The sequence below is a fragment of the Anolis sagrei genome, chromosome Y, assembly GCF_037176765.1.
Source record: "Anolis sagrei isolate rAnoSag1 chromosome Y, rAnoSag1.mat, whole genome shotgun sequence".
Taxonomy (NCBI): Eukaryota; Metazoa; Chordata; class Lepidosauria; order Squamata; family Dactyloidae; genus Anolis; species Anolis sagrei.
Genome location: NC_090035.1, coordinates 78,531,311 through 78,555,129, shown reverse-complemented (window position 1 = coordinate 78,555,129; position 23,819 = coordinate 78,531,311). Strand labels below are relative to the sequence as shown.

The 23,819-nt window shown below is 39.7% G+C and overlaps 1 protein-coding gene across 1 annotated transcript in view; it reads left to right on the top strand.

Annotated features, from left to right (window-relative positions):
- Positions 1–23,819, top strand: part of LOC132780382 (neuroglobin-like) — a 32,686-nt gene that overhangs the window by 2,368 nt on the left and 6,499 nt on the right. Inside the window, exons 2-3 of the mRNA XM_067461227.1 lie at positions 1,127–1,375; positions 14,549–14,656. Coding sequence (XP_067317328.1) covers positions 1,182–1,375; positions 14,549–14,656 — 302 coding nt within the window. The 5' untranslated portion in view covers positions 1,127–1,181. The remainder of the gene's footprint in view (positions 1–1,126; positions 1,376–14,548; positions 14,657–23,819) is intronic.

Genomic DNA, 23,819 nt, shown 5'->3' with positions numbered 1-23,819 from the left:
TTGGCTGCCATGGTTCAATGCTATGGTGTCGTGGGAGTTGTCGTTTTACTAAGAGCACACCTACAATATGGAAGGAATGTAGTTTGACAATACTTTGGCTGCCATGGCTCAGTGCTATGGGATCCTGAGAGTTGTAGTTTTACTAAGGATGCGTGTAAACACTGCAGAATGAATGATGTTCAGCACTACTTTGACTACCATGGTTCAATGCTATGATGTCCTGGGAGTTGTAGTTTTTCCTAAGGGCGCACCTATGCTATGGAAGGAATGTAGTTTTTGGCACCACTTTGGCTGTCATGGCTCAGTGCAATGGGATCCTGGGAGTTGTCGTTTTACTAAGGGTGCACGTAAACACTGCAAAATGAATGACGTTCGGCACCACTTTGGCTTCCATGCTTCAATGCTATGGTGTTCTGGGAGCTGTAGTTTTACTAAGGGTGCAACTATGCTAGTTTGGCACCACTTTGGCTGGCATGGCTCAGTGCTATGGGATCCTGGGAGTTGTCGTTTTACTAAGGGTGCACGTAAACACTGCAAAATGAATGACGTTCGGCACCACTTTGGCTTCCATGCTTCAATGCTATGTAATTGTGGGAGCTGTAGTTTTACTAAGGGTTCACCTACGCTAGTTTGGCACCACTTTGCTGCCATGGCTCAGTGCTATGAGATCCTGGGAGTTGTAGTTTTACTAAGGATGCATGTAAATGAATGACATTAGGCACTACTTTGGCTGCCATGTTTCAATGCTATGTAGTTGTGGGAGTTGTAGTTTTACTAAGGGTTCACCTACGCTAGTTTGGCACCACTTTAGCTGCCATGGCTCAGAGCTATGAGATCCTGGGAGTCGTGTAGTTTTACTAAGGGTGCGTGTAAACACTGCAGAATGAATGATGTTCAGCACCACTTTGGCTGCCATGCTTCAATGCTATGGAATTGTGGAAGTTGTAATTTTACTAAGGGCACTATGGAATGAATACAGTTTGGCACCACTTTGGCTACCATGGCTCAGTACTATTATGGGATCCTGGGAGATGTAGTTGTTGTTATTATTATTATGTTATTATATTATTATGTTGTTATGTTATTATATTATATTATATCATACCCCGCTTTATGTCTCCCAAAGGCACAGAAGACCTTGTAAAACTACAACTCCATTGCTCCAAAGTTTGTGGAGAGCGATGGGTTGCGCTTTGTCTGGCGCACAGGATCCTCCCATTGCGGAAGAGTGCTCCCCCCTGGATGATAGGTTAGATCTGAATCAGGAAACTACAGAGCCCTTCCCGCTTTCAGAGACCCAGAAGGAGCTGATCCGAGAGTCCTGGGAAATCCTGCACAAGGACATCACACGAGTGGGGATCATAGTCTTTATCAGGTAAGGACTGTGGCGTCTACACTTCAGAAGTAATGTGGTTTGATACCACTTTAGCTGCCGTGGCTCAATGCTATGGAAGCCTGGGAGTTGTAGTTTGGTGAGGCATAAGCTTTTTGGTGGATAAGAATTATTATTAATGCTAATAATAAATCAATAATATGGTATTAATACATTACTATTATTATCAATACTGTGCTGTGCTATGAAGTGCTGGGAGTTGTAGTTTGGTGAGGCACAAGCTTTTGGGTGTAGTAGTATTATTATTAATGCTACTAATAAATTAATAATGTTATTAATACAGTGTTGTTGTTATTAATGCAGTGCTGTGCTATGAAGTGCTGGAAGTTGTAGTTTGGTGGAGAAGTATTATTATTAATGCTAATAATAAATCAATAATAGGTTAAACATTATTATTATCAATACTGTGCTGTGATATGAAGTGCTGGGAGTTGTAGTTTGGTGGGGCACAAGCTTTTTGGTGTAGTAGTATTATTATTAATGCTAATAATAAATCAATAATATGTTATTAATACATTATTATTATCAATACTGTGCTGTGCTATGAAGTGCTGGGAGTTGTAGTTTGGTGGGGCACAAGCTTTTTGGTGTAGTAGTATTATTATTAATGCTAATAATAAATCAATAATATGTTATTAATACATTATTATTATCAATACTGTGCTGTGCTATGGAGCCCTGGGAGTTGTAGTTTGGTGGGGCACAAGCTTTTTCGTGCAGTAGTATGATTATTCATGTTAATAATAAATTAATAATATGTTATTGATACATTGTTGTTGTTATTATTAATACAGTGCTGTGCTATGAAGTGCTGGGAGTTGTAGTTTGGTGGGGCACAAGCTTTTTGGTGTAGTAGTATTATTATTAATGCTAATAATAAATCAATAATATGTTATTAATACATTATTATTATCAATACTGTGCTGTGCTATGGAGCCCTGGGAGTTATAGTTTGGTGGGGCACAAACTTTTTGGTGCAGTAGTATTATTAATGCTAATAATAAATTAATAATATGTTATTAATACATAATTAATATTATTAATATTATCAATACTGTGCTGTGCTATGGAGCCCTGGGAGTTGTAGTTTGGTGGGGCACAAGCTTTTTGGTGTAGTAGTATTATTATTAATACTAATAATAAATTAATAATATGTTATTAATACATTATTATTAATATTATTATTATTATCAATACTGTGCTATGAAGTGCTGGGAGTTATAGTTTGGTGGGGCACAAGCTTTTTGGTGCAGTAGTATTATTATTAATGCTAATAATAAATTAATATGTTATTAATAAATTGTTATATTAATTGTTGTTAATACTTTGTTGATGTTATTAATACAGTGCTGTGCTATGGAGTCCTGGGAGTTATAGTTTGGTGGGGCACAAGCTTTTTGGTGCAGTAGTACTATTATTAATGCTAATAATCAATTAATAATATGTTATTAATACATTGTTATTATTAATACAGTGTTGGGCTATGGAGTACTGGGAGTTGTAGTTTGGTGGGGCACAAGTTTTTTGGTGTAGTAGTATTATTGTTAATGTATAAATATTATTAATTTATTACGAGCATTATCGCTAATAATAAAAATACAGTGCTACGCAATGGAGTCCTGGGAGTTATAGTTTGGTGAGGCACAAGCTTTTTGGTTCATTATTATTATTATTAATGCTAATAATAAATTAATAATATGTTATTAATACATTGTTGTTATTATTAATACAGTGCTGTGCTATGCAGTCCTGGGAGTTGTAGTTTGGTGAGGCACAAACTTTTTGGTGGAGAATTATTATTGTTAATGCTCTTAAGAAATTAATAATAAGTTGCTATTTATACATTGTTGTTATTGTTATTATTGTTGTTATTAGTAATACAGTGCTATGCTATGGAGTCCTGGGAGTTATAGTTTGGTGAGGCACAAACTTTTTGGTAGGGAAAGCCAATCTACCACTCCAATGAGTCCATAGCACTGAGCCAGGGCACTTAAAGTGGTGTCAAACTGAATTAATTCTACAGTATAGATGCACGGTAAGGATGGCAATTTTATTCTAATATCATTCTATATATTGTATATATTTCATTCTATATTATTCAGACTACATTCATTCATTCCATAGTGTCGGAAAACTACAATTCCCGGAATTCCATAGCACATTAATTGGCATCAAGCCCCATCCATCCTACAATGTAGAGGTGCTCTTAGTGAAACTACAACTCCCAGGATTCTATGTCATTGAGCCAGTGTCTGACTGCATTAATTCATTCATTCCATAGTGTCAGAGCACCCTCTGTAAAACTACAACTCCCAGGATTCCATAGCACTTTAATTGGCATCAAGCCCCATCCATCCTACAATGTAGAGGTGCTCTTAGTGAAACTACAACTCCCAGGATTCTATGTCATTGAGCCAGTGTCTGACTGCATTAATTCATTCATTCCATAGTGTCAGAGCACCCTCTGTAAAACTACAACTCCCAGGATTCCATAGCACTTTAATTGGCATCAAGCCCCATCCATCCTACAATGTAGAGGTGCTCTTAGTGAAACTACAACTCCCAGGATTCTATATGACTGAGCCAGTGTCTGACTGCATTAGTTCATTCCGTAGTGTCAGAGCACCCCCTGTAAAACTACAACTCCCAGGATTCCGTAGCACTTTAATTGGCAACAAGCCCCATTCATCCTACAATGTAGAGGTGCTCTTAGTGAAACTACAACTCCCAGGATTCTATATCATTGAGCCAGTGCCAGACTCCATTCATTCATTCTGTAGTGTCAGAACACCCTCTGTAAAACTACAACTCCCAGGATTCCGTAGCACTTTAATTGGCAACAAGCCCCATTCATCCTACAATGTAGAAGTGCTCTTAGTGAAACTACAACTCCCAGGTATCTATATCATTGAGCCAATGTCAGACTGCATTCATTCATTCTGTAGCATCAGAGCATCCTCTGTAAACCTACAACTCCCAGGATTCCATAGCACTTTAATTGGCATCAAGCCGCATCCATCCTACAATGCAGAGGCACCCTTAGTGAAACTACAACTCCCAGGATTTTATATCATTGAGCCAGTGCCAGTCTCCATTCATTCATTCCATAGTATCAGAGCACCCTCTGTAAAACTACAACTTCCAGGATTCCATAGCAATTTAATTGGCATCAAGTCGCATCCAGGCTACAATGTAGAGGCACCCTTAGTGAAACTACAACTCCCAGGATTCTATATCATTGAGCCAGTGTCTGACTGCATTCATTCATTCCATAGTGTCAGAGCACCCTCTGCCAAACTACAACTCCCAGGATTCCATAGCACTTCAATTGGCATCAAGCCCCATCCATTCTATAATGTAGAGGCACCCTTCGTGAAACTACAACTCCCACAGCGGTTGATGTGGTGTCAAATTGCATTCTTCCGACAGTAGTGGAGATGCAAAGCTTTTTCTCCCCGATGAAACGAAAGTAAGTTTTGTGAAGGTGTCCAATTTGTTTTGCCTCCGAAGCCTCAACCCTAGTTGCACTCTGCGCATGCCCAGAGGCAGCCTTGCCCAGCAAAAAGGGATAGAAACCCAGAGAGGAGGAAGAATTATAGAATCAAAGAGTTGGAAGAGACCTCACGGGCCATCCAGTCCAACCCCTTTCTGCCAAGAAGCAGGAAAACTGCATTCGAAGCACCCCCGACAGATGGCCATCCAGCCTCTGTTTCAAAGCCTCCAAAGAAGTCCCAAAGGGCAAGACGACCTTTTGGGTTTGCCAAGGCATTCTTTTCTCTCTTTGGACTTGAGCAAACAGCGTTTTCCAGGGATCTGGTTTGTATCAGGCTGAGTCCAGGTGGCTCCGAGGAGGAAAACATTGGAGAGGAAGCCGCAATACCCCAAGGATGCGGGAAGAAAAGCCTTGTTCCCGGACCGAAAGCCAGGTTTCTTTTCCTAAATTAGGACTCTGCTTTGCACAAAAACAGGGCTGGGCTTTGCATTTTTATGGCAGGGACCCATTGGTTTGTTCGCCTTTTTTGCAAACCACCGAGATGCATTTTTTTGCAAACCACCGAGATGCATTTTTTGCAAACCACCGGGATGCATTTTTTGCCAACCACCAGGATGCATTTTTTTGCAAACCACCGGGATGCATTTTTTTGCAAAACACCGGGATGCATTTTTTGCCAACCACCGGGATGCATTTTTTGCAAACCACCGGGATGCATTTTTTTGCCAACCACCAGGATGCATTTTTTTGCAAACCACCGGGATGCATTTTTTGCCAACCACCAGGATGCATTTTTTTTGCAAACCACCGGGATGCATTTTTTTGCAAAACACCGGGATGCATTTTTTGCCAACCACCGGGATGCATTTTTTGCAAACCACCGGGATGCATTTTTTTGCCAACCACCAGGATGCATTTTTTGCAAACCACCGGGATGCATTTTTTTGCAAAACACCGGGATGCATTTTTTGCCAACCACCGGGATGCATTTTTTGGAAACCACCCGGATGCATTTTTTGCAAACCACCGGGATGCATTTTTTGCAAACCACTGAGATGCATTTTTTGCAAACCACCGAGATGCATTTTTTGCAAACCACCGGGATGCATTTTTTGCAAACCACCGGGATGCATTTTTTGCAAACCACCGGGACGCATTTTTTGCAAACCACCGGGACGCATTTTTTGCAAACCACCGGGATGCATTTTTTGCAAACCTCCGGGATGCATTTTTTGCAAACCACCAAGATGCATTTTTTTGCAAGCCACCGGGATGCATTTTTTGCAAACCACCGAGATTAGTTTTTTGCAGAACACTGAGATGCCTATTTTGCAAACCACCGAGATGCCTTTTTTGCAAACCACTGAGATGCCTTTTTTGCAGACCAGTCTATATCCCATTATAGTTAGAAAAGATATACAAAGACTATCCAGTCCAACCCCATTCTGTTATACAGGAGGACACAATTCGATCCCTCTCGACAGATGGCCATCCAGTCCATTGAAAAGACTCCAGAGAAGGAAAGTCCACTAGACTCCCAATCAAGTTGGAAGGGATCCCCAAAGACCATTCAGTTCAACCCCATTCTCTTATACAGGAAGACACAATCAAAGCACTCCTGACAGATGGCCATCCAGTCTGATGAAAGACCTCCAAAGAAGGAAACTCCATTAAACTCCCAAGCAGTCTATATTCAATTTAGGTTGGGAAAAGATATACAAAGACTATCCAGTCCAACCTCATTCTGTTATACAGGAGGACACAATTCAATCCCTCCCAACAGATGGCCATCCCACCTCGGTTTAAAGATCTCCAGAGAAGGAAACTCCACCAGATTGCCAAGCAGTGTATGTTCCATTAGAGCTGGAAGACATCCCCAAAGACCATTCAATTCAATCGCATTCTGTTATACAAGAAGGCACAATCTAATCGCTCCCAACAGATGGCCATCCCGCCATGGTTTAAAGACCTCCAGAGAAGGAAATTCCACCAAACTCCCAAGCAGTCTATATTCCATTAGAGTTGGAAGGGATCCCCAAAGACTATACAGCCCAACCCTGTTCTATTATACAAGAAGACACAATCAAAGCACTCCTGACAGATGGCCATCTAGTCTGTTGAAAGACCTCCAAACACGGAAACGCCACCAAACTCCCAAGCAGTCTGTATTCCATTAAAGTTGGATAACATCCCCAAAGACTATTCAGCCTGATCCTGTTCTATTATACAGGAAGGCACAATCAAAGCACTCCTGACAGATGGTCATCCACTGTTGAAAAACCTCCAAAGAAAGTAATGCCATCAAACTCCCAAGCAGTCTATATTCCATTAAAGTTGGAAGGGATCCCCAACCACTATTCAGTCCAACCCTGTTCTATTATACATGAAGACACAATCAAAGCACTCCTGACAGATGGTCATCCAGTCTGTTGAAAGACCTCCAAAGAAGGAAACTCTACCAAGCAGTCTATATTCCCTTAAAGTTAGAAAACATCCCCAATCACTATTCAGTCCAACCCCATTCTATTATACAGGAAGACACAATCTAAGCACTCCTGACAGAAGGCCATCTAGTCTGTTGAAAGACCTCCCAAGAAGGAAATTCTACCAAGCAGTCTATATTCCATTAAAGTTGGAAGGGATCCCCAAAGGCTATTCAGTCCAACTCCATTCTGCAATGCAGGAAGGCACAATCAAAGCACTCCCGACAGATGGCCATCTAGTCTGTTGAAAGACCTCCAAAGAAGGAAACTCTGCCAAGCAGTCTATATTCCATTCAAGTTGGAAGGGATCCCCAAAGGCTATTCAGTCCAACCCCATTCTGCAATGCAGGAAGACACAATCAAAGCACTCCTGACAGATGGCCATCTAGTCTGTTGAAAGACCTCCAAAGAAGGAAACTCTACCAAGCAGTCTATATTCCATTAAAGTTGGAAGGGATCCCCGAAGACTATACAGCCCAACCCTGTTCTATTTTACAGGAGGACACAATTCGATCACTCCCTACAGATGGCCATCCAGTCTGTTCAAAGACCTCCAAAGAGGGAAACTCTACCAGACTCCCAAGCAGTCTATATTCCATTAAAGTTGGAAGGGATCCCCAAAGACTATTCAGTAGTCTAACCCCATTCTGCAATGCAGGAAGACACAATCAAAGCACTCCCGACAGATAGCCATTCCACCTTGGTTCAGAGAAGGAGATTTCACCATATACCATGCTGCGGAATGATGGGAGTTATAGTTTCACGTGGCCTTTAGCCTCCTTTTTTCTGAAGTCATCCGAGTGTAGGCATCAAGGATGTGCAGCAGGGAATTCTTCTGTTTTCTTTGGACCGCTCCCGATTCCCGGATTTCGCATTATCAAAACCGATAAGCAAAAAGGATAGAAGGGCCGGTGGGAATGTGATCTGGGGATGTTGGAATGTTCTCCGGATTGTGCCAAAAGGAAAGGTTTTGGAGCCTCTCTACAAAAGAAATCAAGGCAGAATTCCCCATTGTCCTGTTTTATCTCCAGATGAGAAAAAATAAACCAACCAGATATAGATCTGAATGAGGTTTTGGCTTTGGAAATGCTGCAAGTGTGTCCGCTTACAGGAACGATATTGCATTTAAGTGCTAATGTTATAATAATGTTGTTTAATGGTTGCAATTATGCTTTTTGTAAATAGTAGTAGTCTTAATACTTTTTTTAATGTTCATAGTCTTTAGTTTTTAAATTGTACAGTTTTTGCTGCTTTGAGTCTCCTTAAGGGAGAGAAAAGTGGCGTACAAAGGTAATAATACTGGTAATTATTGCTTTTATAATGCTGTTCCATACTGCTGATTTTAATATGGCCACGGTCATGTGGCCAGCAATGACTGCATAGAGTGCTCTTACCTTCCCACTGGATCAGTACCTATTGATCTAAAATCACATTTACATGTCTTTGAACTGCTAGGTTGGCAGAAGCTGGGGCTGACAGCGGGAGCTCACCCCACTCTCCAGATTCTAACTGCTGACTTTTCGGTCAGCGTGTTCAGCAGCTCAGCAATTTAACCTGCTGCAACACCAGGGGCTCCATTATCATTAATAATTTATGAAAAGAAGCAAGGGAGCAGAGGGATGATTTATTGTTGCCGCCAATTTGAAAGAAACCAGTATTCAGGAGATTTTACCCCAGTTCCCAATCTTAAAAAGAACTGGCCGATTTGCAATGAAGGTTGCCGATTAGGAACCAAATTTACCATCAAGTTGGAAGGGAGGCTGTTCAATTGCACCTCCTCCTTTATTAAGAAAGTAATAACTTAGTAGTAATTACACTGTATATACTGTAGCGTGACTGGAGAGAAGAATGTAGATTTATTTGGTTACTTTTCCCTGCGTTTCTGCCACCACGTGAGGTAAGTTGTAATATTGTGAGAAATGGCACTTTGGACACAGAATAGACGGAGCTGAGGCAATCTTCAAATAAAAGTTAACAATTTTATTAAGTACACAGCGTGTGGTTGCAAGACATAACTTTTCCTTGTTGCACTTGGAATAATACTTGTAACTTTAACAGTTCATTCTTTCAAGTAACACAGTATCTTTCTGACGTAGAGCACTTGTTTCAGACAAAGTTTCAATACAGGGATGTTTCCCTTGTTTGATCCTCCCTAGATCAACTACTAAATAAACTATTCTTTAGCCTCTCCTTAGACTAAAAGAATTCCAGCTATGTTTCACCATTTGGCTGCACTAGCCTGAGAAACTTCCAATAGCCAAACCCAGCTTTTCAAAGCCTCAAAGCTTTGCTTCACAAGTCACTCCGCTACCTTTCCTTTCCTTCTCTCCCAACTCCTAACTCCTCACTCCTCTGAACCTAACTCCTGACTCCTCTAAACCTAAAACCCTAACTGATTTTTAACTGTCGTTTTTTCAAACTCTCCCCTCTAAGCTCCTCCCACTTCCCTCTCTCCTGCATCGGTCTCCATGGCAACGCACATGGAGGACTCCTCTGACTTAGGCCGCTCCAGCATTACTGCAGCCAATCTAAACACAAATACAGTTAAAATCATACAATTTATAATCAACTTCTGTACAATTTATTTTCAATTGCTTTAATTCAAAATTTGTATTTTTCTATGATTTAAAATATTATTATTAATGGTAATATTAGTTTTTTTCATTTTAAAATATTATTCAATCTTTTGTATTTTAAATTATTATTATTAATATTTTATAATTAGTACTTTTAAATAGTTTTATTTAAAATTAGATTTTTTCTATTCTTCAAAATATTATTATTCATAATAATTTTAAATTGTTTCTCATTTTAAAATATATTTTATTTGAAATTAATATTAATATTTTAATAATTAGTAATCATTTTAAATTGTTTTATTTAAAATTAGATTTTTTTCTACTTTTAAAATATTATTATTCAAAGTTTCTCATTTTAAAATATATTTTATTTGAAATTATTATTAATATTTTAATAATATTTGTTAATAATTTTAAATGGTTTTATTTGAAATTATATTTTTTCTATTTTTCAAAATATTATTCATAATAATTTTAAATTGTTCCTCATTTTAAAATATATATTTTATTTGAAATTATTAATAATATTTTAATAATAATAATCATTTTAAATTGTTTTATTTAAAATTAGATTTTTTCTATTATTTAAAATATTATTATGAATGGTAATATTAGTTTTTTCATTTTAAAATATTATTCAATCTTTTGTATTTTAAATTATTATTAATAATATTTTATAATAAATAATAATGTTAAAAGTTTTTATTTAAAATTAGATTCTTTTCTATTCTTCAAAATATTATTATTCATAATAATTTTAAATTGTTTCTCATTTTAAAATATATTTGTATTTGAAATTATTAACAATATTTTAATAATAATTAGTAATCATTTTACAATGTTTTATTTAAAATTAGATTTTTTTCTATTATTTAAAATATTATTATTATTAATGGTAATATTAGTTTTTTCATTTTAAAATATTATTCAATCTTTTGTATTTTAAATTATTATTAATAATATTTTATAATAAATAATAATGTTAAAAGTTTTTATTTAAAATTAGATTCTTTTCTATTCTTCAAAATATTATTATTCATAATAATTTTAAATTGTTTCTCATTTTAAAATATATTTTATTTGAAATTATTAATAATATTTTAATAATAATATTAAATAATTGTTTTAATTTAAAATTTGTATTTTTCTATTATTTAAAATATTATTATTAATGGTTATATTAGTTTTTTCATTTTAAAATATTATTCAATCTTTTGTATTTTAAATTATTATTAATATAATTGTTTCTCATGTTAAAATATATTTTTATTTGAAATTATTATTAATATTTTAATAATTATTAATAATTTTAAATGGTTTTAATAAAAAACTAGATTATTTTCTACTTTTAAAAATATTATTATTCCTAATTTAAATTGTTTCTCATGTTAAAATATATTTTTATTTGAAATTATTAATATTTTAATAATAATTAGTAATCATTTTAAATGGTTTTATTTAAAATTATAATTTTTTTCTATTCTTCAAAATATTATTCATAATAATTTAAAATTGTTTCTCATTTTAAAATATATTTTATTTAATTTTTTTATTATTATTAATGTTTAATTTATTGCCTGGATCTCCTTACTATATAATCCTGGGAGTTGTAGCTTGGCATGATTTGGCACAGAATGCAAAAGTCCTTGTAAAACTACAATTCCTTATGTTCCATTGCATTGAAACCATGACACTATATTCAAGCTGACTTCTGGGCTCTCTCTTTCCTGCCCTCTGCTGATGAGTTCTTGGCGCTGTTTGCTTTTTCCCAGACTTTTCGTTCTTTGGCAAAGCGGCTTCTACGCTGTTGAGTTAATGCGGTTTGACACCCTTTGAACTTCCCTGGTGCTATGCAGTGGGAGTTGTAGTTTCGCAAGGTCTCCTCTGCCAAAGAGTGCAAACTACATCTCCCTGGACAGAGCCAAGCAGCCAAAGTGTGCTGAATGTCATTCATTCTGCAGTGTTTACATGCACCCTTAGTGAAACTACAACTCCCAGGATGCCATAGCACTGAGCCATGGAAGCCAAAGTGGTGCCAAACTAACATAGTTGCACCCTTAGTAAAACTACAGCTCACACAACTCCATAGCATTGAACCATGGCAGCTAAAGTGGTACGGAATGGCATTCATTCTGCAGTGTTTACATGCACCCTTAGTAAAACTACAACTCCCAGGATCCCATAGCACTAAGCCATGGCAGCCAAAGTGGTGCCAAACTGCATCCATTCCATAGCATAGGAGCACCCTTAGTGAATCTATAACTCCCACAACTCCATAGCATTGAACCATGGCAGCCAAAGTTGTGCTGAACATCATTAATTCTGCACCCTTAGTAAAACTACAAGTCCCAGGATCGCATAGCACTGAGCCATGGCAGCCAAAGTGGTGCCAAATGGCATTCATTCTGCAAAGTTTACATGCACTCTTAGTAAAACTACAACTCCCAGGAAGCCATAGCACTGAGCCATAGCAGCCAAAGTGGTGCCAACCTAACATAGTTGCACCCTTAGCAAAACTACAGCTCCCACAACTCCATAGCATTGAACCATGGCAGCCAAAGTGGTGCCGAATGGCATTCATTCTGCAGTGTTTACATGCACGCTTAGTAAAACTACAACTCCCAGGATCCCATAGCACTATGCCATGGCAGCCAAAGTGGTGCCAAACTGCATTAATTTCATAGCGTAGGTGCACCCTTAGTAAAACTACTACTCCAACAACTTGATAGCATTGAACCATGGCAGCCAAAGTTGTGCTGAACTTTATTCATTCTGCACCCTTAGTAAAACTACAAGTCCCAGGATCCCATAGCACTAAGCCATGGAAGCTAAAGTGGTGCCAAACTAGCATAGTTGCACCCTTAGTAAAACTACAGCTCCCATAACTCCATAGCTTTGAACCATGGCAGCCAAAGTGGTGCAAAATGGCAGTGTTTACGTGCACCCTAAGTAAAATGACAACTCCCAGCATCCTACAGCATGGAGCCGTGGCTGCCGAAGTGGTACCAAACTGCATTAAGTTGACAGTGCAGTTGCAGCCGAAGGAGGCAAGTCCATGAGAAGGGAGCAAACCTTCTCAGAGAACGTCCACTGATGCCTTTGGGTTGCATAGAATGGGAACCTAATTGGCAAGTCGTATTATTATCCTAATAGTAAAAGACTTATTAAAAGACTTGGGTGGTTTGTTTGTTTCGGAACAAATCCCAACAGAGAGATTCATCTCAGTGAATCAGTTCAGGATGTCAGCGTGTTCTGTCAACAAGTGGAATATTAGCATCCCCGGGGAAAGCATTACATGTCTGCGTTTTGTTTTGATTTCAATGGACAGTACCAAGTGATACATTGAGATGGCTCAGGGCCTTGGGAAACCGCAAGTCCTAGGATCCCGTCGCAAGGAGCCAAGGCAGTTCTGCAGTGTAGATGGATTGCAGCCAATGTGACGTTTCCTTATAGGGAAAGATGTACTATGTACAGGGGCGGCTCATCCATTACGCAAAGTAAGCGGTCGCAGAACACTTTTTTTTGCCAGGGGCGCAGAGGCGCCTCTGTAAATGCCCCTCGACCGCCACTTGAGGAGCGCCCCCTCAGCTCACAACAGCCCTAGAAGTCCGGGGGAGCCTCGGCTTTCTTGCCTCGCTGCCGGGCGATCCTCTTCCCAAAGGGGCCGGGCCCTTGAGCCTCGCCTCGCCCCTCTCATTCCTGCTCCACCCGGCCACCGGGTGCGCTAGCAGAGCCGGCGCTCAATCGTTCTCCACGTTCGATCCCTTCCCCATGACCGGCTCCCTTTCCCGATCCCCCGGTGCTCCACCTACCTCCTCTCCTCTCCCCAATCTGCGGGTGGGCCAAGGTGCGGAGCCGCCACGCCTGGCCCGCTTTGGGTCCGGAGGCGTGTCTGAAGACCCCAGTGTGCACACCAAAAGTCGCCTCTTCTCCTGACTTTCTCTTCAGTCATTGGGACCAAGAGAGAGAGAGAGAGAGAGAGAGAGCCCCTCCGGCTAGAGGTATTTCCCACCTCCGCTCCCACCTTTGTTTTTGCGCCTACCTTCAGGAAAGGTGGGCATCTCCATCTTCAGCCATTGGGACCAAGAGAGAGAGAGAGAGAGAGAGAGAGAGAGAGCCCTTCCGGCTGGAGGTATCTCCCACCTCCGCTCCCTCCTTTGTTTTTGCGCCTACCTTCAGGAAAGATGGGCATCTCCACCTCTCTCTCTCTCTCTCTCTCTCTCTCTCTCTCTCGGTCCCAATGGCTGAGGAGAAAGTCAGGAGAAGAGGTGACTTTTGGTGCACACGCCGGGGTCTTCAGGCACGTCTCCGGACCCAAAGCGGGCCAGGTAAGGGAGCAAGTGCGGCAAGTGTAGTTACTGGGATGTATAGTTCACCTACAATCGAAGAGCATTCTGAACTCCCCCAATGATGGAATTGAACCAAATATGGCACACAGAACTCCCACGACAAACAGAATATATATATCAGTGATTGGTTGGGAAGGGGGGGGGGGTGCGCCAAAATACTGTTTGCTTACTGTTGAAAATTACCTATGGTCGCCTCTGACTATGTAGTTGATGTGCCTTTATGTTGACCATGCCTTGTCCTGTGTTCCCAGGCTCTTTGAGACCCACCCAGAATGCAAGGATGTCTTCTTCCTCTTCCGTGACATCGACGACTTGCAGCAGCTGAAGATGAGCAAGGAGCTGCAGGCTCACGGCCTCCGGTAAGGAGCCTGCACTGGAAATACATCTGCACTGGAAAATTAATGCACTTTGAACTGGAAGATGCAACAGCAACATTATTATTACTATTACCACTACTATTGCTATTGCTAAATAGCTGGAAGATGCAACAGTCACATTATTATTATTATTATTATTATTATTATTATAAAGTTGGAACTGAAGGATACAATAGTATTACTACTACTACTACTAAATAGTTGGAACTAGAAGATGTAACAGTAATGTTATTATCATTAAACTGGAAGATGCAACAGTAAAATAATAATAATAATAATTATTATTATTCTTATAAAGTTGGAACTGAAGGATACAATAGTATTACTACTACTACTAAATAGTAACTTTATTATTTCTACTACTAAATAGCTGGAACTGGAAGGTGCATCAGCAACTTTACTACCACTACTACTAAATAGTTAGAACTGGAAGATGCAACAATAACATTACTACTAGTAGTACTAAATAGCTGGAACTGGAAGATGCATCAGTAACATTACTACTACTACTACTACTACTACTAAATACTTAGAATGGGAAGGTGCAACAGTAACATTACTGCTACTAAATAGCTGGAACTGGAAGATGCAACAGTAACATTACTACTAGTAGTACTAAATAGTTAGAACTGGGATGTGCAACAGTAACTTTATTACTATTGCTGCTGCTGCTATTACTAAATAGCTGGAACTGGAAGGTGCATCAGTAACATTATTACTATTACTATTACTAAATAGCTGGAAGATGCAACAGTCACATAATCATTATTATTATTATTATTAAGTTGGAACTGAAGGATACAGTGGTATTACTACTACTATGAAATAGTTGGAACTAGAAGATGTAACAGTAACGTTATCATTAAACTGAAAGATGCAACAGTAAAATAATAATAATAATAATAATAATAATTATAAAGTTGAAACTGAAGGATACAATAGTATTACTACTACTAAATAGTAACTTTATTATTTCTACTACTAAATAGCTGGAACTAGAAGGTGCATCAGTAACTTTACTACTACTACTAAATAGTTAGAACTGGAAGATGCAACAATAACATTACTACTAGTAGTACTAAATAGCTGGAACTGGAAGATGCAACAATAACATTACTAGTAGTAGTACTAAATAGAAGATGTAACAGTAATGTTATTATCATTAAACTGGAAGATGCAACAGTAACGTTATTACTACTACTAAATAGTTGGAATTAGAAGATGCAACAGTAATGCTGGTATTATTATTATTATTATTATTATTAAACTGGAAGATGCAACAGTAACATTACTACTACTACTACTAAATAGTTAGAACTGGAAGGTGCAACAGTAACTTTATTATTATTACTACTAAGTAGTTGGAACTGGAAGATATAATAAATAATAATAATATAATAAAAGTTTATTTGTCCCCCGCTACCATCTCCCCAAGGGACTTGGTGCAGCTTACATGAGGCCGAGCCCACAATACATGAGTAGTAGTAATATCAGTAACAGTAATATGGAAGGTGCAATGGTAACATTATTACTACTACTAAATAGCTGGAACTGGAAGATGCATCAGTAACACTACTACTACTACTACTACTACTACTAAATATTTAGAATGGGAAGGTGCAACAGTAACATTACTGCTACTAAATAGCTGGAACTGGAAGATGCAACAGTAACATTACTACTAGTAGTACTAAATAGAACTGGAATGTGCAACAGTAACTTTGTTACTACTACTACTACTGCTATTACTAAATAGCTGGAACTGGAAGGTGCATCAGTAACATTATTGCTATTACTATTACTATTACTAAATAGCTGGAACTGGAAGGTGCAAGAATAACTTTATTATTATTACTACTACTAAATAGCCAGAACTGGAAGATGTATCAGTAACACTACTACTACAACTACTACTAAATAGTTAGAACTGGAAGGTGAAGCGGTAACACTACTACTGCTACTAAATAGCCAGAATTGGAAGATGCAACAGTAACATTATTACTATTACTAAATAGCTAGAATTGGAAGATGTATCAGTAACATTACTACTACTTCAACAACTACTACTAAATAGCTGGAATTGGAAGGTGCAACAGTAACACTACTACTACTACTAAATCGTTAGAACTGGAAGGTGAAACAGTAACTATTACTACTACTAAATAGCTAAAATTGGAAGATGTATCAGTAACATTACTACTACTTCAACAACTACTACTAAATAGCTGGAATTGGAAGGTGCAACAGTAACACTACTACTACTACTAAATCGTTAGAACTGGAAGGTGAAACAGTAACTATTACTACTACTAAATAGCTAAAATTGGAAGATGTATCAGTAACATTACTACTACTACAACAACAACAACTAAATAGTCAGAACTGGAATGTGCAACAGTAACATTACTGGTACTAAATAGCTGGAACTGGAAGATGTACTACTACTACTAAATAGTTAGAACTGGAAGGTGCAACAGTAACTTTATTATTACTACTACTAAAAATCTGGAACTGGAAGATGCAACAGTAACATTACTATTACTGCTACTAAATAGAACTGGAAGGTGCAACAGTAACTTTATTACTACTACTACTACTAAATAGTTAGAACTGGAAGGTGCAACAGTAACATTGTTATTATTATTATTATCACTACTACTCCTACTACAAAATAGCTGGACCAAAAAGGTGCAACAATAACATTATGGTTACTACTGCTACTAGATAGTTAGAGCTGGAAGGTGCAACAGTAACATTATTATTAATATATAACTGAGACTAGAAGATGCAACAGTAATATTATTAAACTGCAAATGGAAGATGCAACAGCAACAAGGTTATTATTATTATTATTATTATTATTGAATTGGAAGATGCAACAGTATTATTACTTATATACAGCTGGGATTAGAAGATGTAACAGTAACGCTGCTGCTATTATTATTATTATTATTATTATTATTATTATTATTGACATCCTGGGATTTGTAGTTTGCTAAGCACCAGCCCTCATGGGCAAAGAAGATTGCAAGCCTTATAAAAGTGCAACTCTTAGGCACCAATAACATTGAGCCATGGCTGTTCAAGTGAGACAAAACTGCATTCATTCTACCATGTAGATGAACCCAAAGTCCCTGTTGTCCTGGGTTGAGTAACATTACTACTACTATCCAGTGTGTCTGCTTGGCAAGTCCTCTGAACCTAGGATCCAGATTTGCAAAGGTCTAGAAGCCAAACCTTATGAGGAACAACTGCAGAAATTGGATATGGGAAGGGTGAAGTTTCATCTATTCCATTGTGCCATTACCACTCAAGCAGGGAGCTTTCAGATGGTAGAACAGAAGCTCTCCGAAGCTCTAGGTGCCCTTATTGCATACTACAGGGAAAACCAGCTGATCCCTAATCCATCTAAAACACAGACATGTGCCTTTCATCTCAAGAACAGAGAAGCATCCCGAGCTCTGAGGATTATTACCTGGGGAGGAAGGAATCCCACGGGAGCATTGCAGCACACACAAATCCCTGGGAGTCAACCTGGACCATGCTCTGACCTACAAGAAGCACTGCCTGAACATCAAACAAAAAGTGGGTGCTAGAAACAACATCATACGAAAGCTGACTGGCACAACCTGGGGATCACAACCAGACACAGTGAAGACATCTGCCCTTGCGCTGTGCTACTCTGCTGCTGAGTACGCATGCCCAGTGTGGAACACATCTCACCACACTAAAACAGTGGGTGTGGCTCTTAATGAAACATGCCGCATTATCACGGGGTGTCTGCGCCCTACACCACTGGAGAAATTACACTGCTTAGCCGGTATTGCACCACCTGACATCCGCTGGGAAGTAGCAGCCAATAGTGAAAGGACCAAGGCAGAGACATCTCCAGCTCATCCCCTGTTTGGGTATCAGCCAGCAAGTCAACGACTTAAATCAAGAAATAGTTTTCTAAGATCTACAGAGACACTCGCTGGAACACCCCAGCAAGCGAGAGTCCAAAAGTGGCAGGCTCAAACCCAGCATCTCAACCAATGGCTGATACCAAATGAGAGACTCCCTCCTGGGCACACAGAGGACTGGGCAACTTGGAAGGTGCTGAACAGACTGCCCTCTGGCACCACAAGATGCAAAGACAACCTTCGGAAAGTGGAATCCTCAACATGCGAGTGGGGAGAAGAGCAAACCAGTGACCACCTGCTGCAATGCAACCTGAGCCCTGCCACATGATACACAATGGAGGACCTTCTTGTGGCCACACCAGAGGCACTCCAAGGGGCCAGATACTGGTCAAAGGACATCTAATCAACTACTAAGCTTGCAAATTCTGTGTTTTGTCTATTTGTTTATTTGTTTTTGTTAAAAATGTGATATAATTGACTGGCTGCCCTGACACAAAATAAAAAAAATAAATCTATTCCAAAGGCCATCCAATGCAAACCCATTCCGCCATGCAGGAAGACACCATCAAAGCTCTCCTGGCAGACGACCTTCCACCCTCTGTTTCAAAGCCTCCAGAGGAAGAGGCTCCACCAGACTCCTAGGCAGATGCTGGGAGCTGCTGTCCAAGGTTTGGAAAGTTGCACAAGTCCCACCATTGCAGCAAATCCCTGGAATTTGCTGTTAAAATTCCCGATTTTCTTCGCCTGCCGGGAAATGAGCGTTTGCTTGAAATGACATTTGTTGCACATACATATCATCTGTAAACAATTGCTGGACTCAGTTGTTTCCCATTGGCAAACCCTTCCTAGACTCTGTTGCAGGCCAACGTACACTGCGAGGATTTTTCCCCCCTGACAAAACATTTAAGGAAGTCCAATGACAGTTCTTGTAAGAAGTTTTCACTGATTTCCATTGAGAGGCATCACAACAACCCTTCAGGGATTCTCGTAATGATGATGATGATGCCAAGGGAGCGAATCTGGATCCAGAAAATGTTTGTCATCTGCTTCTATTTGTTTAGGAGACAAGTGCGTCTCCAAAAGTTGATGTTGCGTCTTCCAGTTCCAGCTATAGAATAATAATAATAATTTACTTCTCTTCTTCCTTCTCTATCTCTTTCCTTCCTTCCCCCTTTTCTTTCTCTTCTGCTCTCTCTCTTTTCTTCCTTCTCTCTTTACTTCTTTCCTTCCCTCCGTCTTTCTCTACATCTTCCCCCTTCCTTCGCTCCCTCTTTCCTTCCTTCTTTCCCATTTTTCTTTCCTTCTCTCCTTCCTTTCTTCTCTAACTTTCCTTCCTTCCCCCTTTTTCTTTCCCTCCTTCTTTCCCTCCTTCTTTCCCTCCTTCCTTCATTCACTCCCTCTTCCCTTCCTTCCTTCCTTCCTTCCTTCCTTCCTTCCTTCCTTCCTTCTTTCCTTCCTTCCTTCCTTCCTTCCCATCTTTCCTTCTCTTCTTCCTTCTCTATCTCTTTCCTTCCTTCCCCCTTTTTCTTTCTGCTGCCTCTTTTTTCCTTCTCTCTTTACTTCTTTCCTTCCCTCCCTTTCTCTACATCTTCCCTCTTTCCTTCGCTCCCTCTTTCTTTCCTTCTTTCCCTTTTTCTTTCCTTCTCTCCTTCCTTCCTTCTCTAACTTTCCTTCCTTCCCCTTTTTTCTTTCCCTCCCTCTTTCTCTCCTTCTTTCCCTCCTTCCTTCATTCACTCCCTCTTCCCTCCCTCCCTTCCTCCCTTCCTCCCTCCCTCCCTTCCTTCCTTCCTTCCTTCCTTCCTTCCTTCTCTCTCTTTCCTTCCCATCTTTCCTTCTCTCCCTCCTTCCTTCTCTCTTTCCTTCCTTCCCCTTTTTCTTTCTCTTTTGCTCTCTCTCCTTCCTTCCTTCTCTAACTTTCCTTCCTTCCCCCTTTTTCTTTCCCTCCCTCTTTCTCTCCTTCTTTCCCTCCTTCCTTCATTCACTCACTCCCTCTTCCCTTCCTTCCTTCCTTCCTTCCTTCCCATCTTTCCTTCTCTTCTTCCTTCCTTCTCTATCTCTTTCCTTCCCTCCCCATTTTTCTTTCTCTTCTGCTGTCTCCTTTCTTCCTTCTCTCTTTCCTTCCCTCCCTCTTTCTCTACATCTTCCCCCTTCCTTCGCTCCCTCTTTCCTTCCTTCTTTCCCTTTTTTCCCTCCTTCTCTTCTTCCTTCTCTAACTTTCCTTCCTTCCCCCTTCTTCTTTTCCTCCCTCTTTCTCTCCTTCTTTCCCTCCTTCCTTCATTCACTCCCTCTTCCCTTCCTTCCTTCCTTCCTTCCTTCCTTCCTTCCCATCTTTCCTTCTCTTCTTCCTTCCTTCTCTCTTTCCTTCCTTCCCCCTTTTCTTTCTCTTCTGCTGCCTCTCTTTTCTTCCTTCTCTCTTTACTTCTTTCCTTCCCTCCCTCTTTCTCTACATCTTCCCCCTTCCTTCGTTCCCTCTTTCCTTCCTTCTTTCCCTTTTTTCTTTCCTTCTCTCCTTCCTTCCTTCTCTAACTTTCCTTTCTTTCCCCCTTTTTCTTTCCCTCCCTCTCTCTCCTTCTTTCCCTCCTTCCTTCATTCACTCCCTTTTCCCTTCCTTCCTTCCTTCCCATCTTTCCTTCTCTTCTTCCTTCCTTCTCTCTTTCCTTCCTTCCCCCTTTTCTTTCTCTTCTGCTGCCTCTCTTTTCTTCCTTCTCTCTTTACTTCTTTCCTTCCCTCCCTCTTTCTCTACATCTTTCCCCTTCCTTCGCTCCCTCTTTCCTTCCTTCTTTCCCTTTTTTCTTTCCTTTTCTCCTTCCTTCCTTCTCTAATTTTCCTTCCTCCCCCTTTTTCTTTCTCTTCTGTTATCTCTCTTTTCTTCCTTCTCTCTTTCCTTCCCTCCCTCTTTTTCTACATCTTCCCCCTTCCTTTGCTCCCTCTTTCCTTCCTTCTTTCCCTTTTTTCTTTCCTACTCTCCTTCCTTCCTTCTCTAAATTTCCTTCCTTCCCCCTTTTTCTTTCCCTCCCTCTTTCTCTCCTTCTTTCCCTCCTTCCTTCATTCACTCCCTCTTCCCTTCCTTCCTTCCTTCATCCCTCCCTCCCTTCCCATCTTTCCTTCTCTTCTTCCTTCCATCTCTATTTCTTTCCTTCCTTCCCCCTTTTCTTTCTCTTCTGCTCTCTCTTTTCTTCCTTCTCTCTTTCCTTCCCTCCCTCTTTCTCTACATCTTCCCCCCTTCCTTCACTCCCTCTTTCCTTCCTTCTTTCCCTTTTTTTCTTTCTTTCTCCCCTTCCTTCCTTCTCTAACTTTCCTTCCTCCCCCGTTTTCTTTCTCTTCTGCTGTCTCCTTTCTTCCTTCTCTATCTCTTTCCTTCCTTCCCCCTTTTTCTTTCTCTTCTGCTGCCTCTCTTTCCTTCCTTCTCCCTTTACTTCTTTCCTTCCCTCCCTCTTTCTCCACATCTTCCCCCTTCCTTTGCTCCCTCTTTCCTTCCTTCTTTCCCTTTTTTCTTTCCTTCTCTCCTTCCTTCATTCTCTAACTTTCCTTCCTTTCCTCCTTTTTCTTTCCCTCCCTCTCTCTCCTTCTTTCCCTCCTTCCTTCATTCACTCCCTCTTCCCTTCCTTCCTTCCCATCTTTCCTTCTCTTCTTCCTTCCTTCTCTCTTTCCTTCCTTCCCCCTTTTCTTTCTCTTCTGCTGCCTCTCTTTTCTTCCTTCTCTCTTTACTTCTTTCCTTCCCTCCCTCTTTCTCTACATCTTCTCCCTTCCTTCGCTCCCTCTTTCCTTCCTTCTTTCCCTTTTTTCTTTCCTTCTCTCCTTCCTTCCTTCTCTAACTTTCCTTCCCCTTTTTCTTTCTCTTCTGTCTCTCTTTTCTTCCTTCTCTCTTTCCTTCCCTCCCTCTTTCTCTACTTCTTCTCCCCTTCCTTTGCTCCTTCTTTCCTTTCTTTCTTTCCTTCTCTCCTTCCTTCTCTAACTTTCCTTCCTTTCCCCTTTTTCTTTCCCTCCCTCTTTCTCTCCTTCCTTCCTTCTCTCTTTCCTTCCTTCTCTCTTTGCTTCCATGCTTCCTTCCCCCTTTCTTTCATTCTTTCCCTCCCTCTTTCTCTCCTTTCTTCCTTCTCTACCTCTTTCCTTCCTTCTCTCTTTGCTTCCATGCTTCCTTCTCCCTTTCCTTCTTTCTTTCCCTCCCTCCCTCTTTCTTTTCATTCTTTCTTTTTTTTCTCCCCTTCCCTCCCTCTTTCTTCCTTTTTTCTGTATTGTCATTTAGCTTTTCATCATGTAGCTTTTGGTGGCTTTTTAAGTCCCTTCTGCTGTGTTTTTCAGTGTTTTTATGAGTGAAGGACATACATTGGACTGTTAGGTGTCTTGTGTCCAAATTTGGTGTCCATTCCCCCAGTGGTTTTTGAGTTCTGTTAATCCCACAAACGAACATTACATTTTTATTTATATAGATTGGATGTTATGGCCAGAAACAGCAAACACTCTCCGTCTCCGTTCTGTCTGGTCACCTAGACCTTAGATAAGAATTACGATGTATGCAATAGATATGTCTTAGATTAGATCAAGTTGTGTAACTCGGAAGTCCTATAAAATACGGATACTTGGAAGGAACTTGGTGGAAACTTGGGCCAAAGTTATTGTTTGTTGTCCCTTTGCCATTGTGTGCAAAAATGCAAAAAAAGGAGAGATCACAGCAGCCATCTCCAGCATGTCAATTAGAAACCTAGATCTATAAGTCCTTGAGCAGAGAGAGAAAATGCAAGATATAAACATACAAACAAACATAATAATAATAATAGTACGAAATCCAGCATATAGATCTCATTTGCTGTGACATACTGTGTTTTTGTGTCAGTAAAATAATAATAATAATAATAATAATAATAATAATAATAATAATAATACGAAATCCAGCATATAGATCTCATTAGCTGTCATGTGTTTTTGTGTCAGTAAAATAATAATAATAAACATAATAAACATAATTAATAAACATAATAATAAAATGAACAAAATCTGGCTACCAGTATTAAAAAAAAACTCTAAAATTACAACAGCACAACAACAGAGAGGAAACAAACAAGGACATCTAATCACCTCTCAACAAAAGATTGCTCCAGGCACTGTCAGGCCATTATATGCTAATCAGGGTGGTCAGTTGAAACATTCACCCCTAGCTCCAGCAGACAAGAACCCTTTCTCCCACCCTGGTCATTCCACAGATATATAAACCCTTTTTCCTACTTCCAACAGACCTCACTACC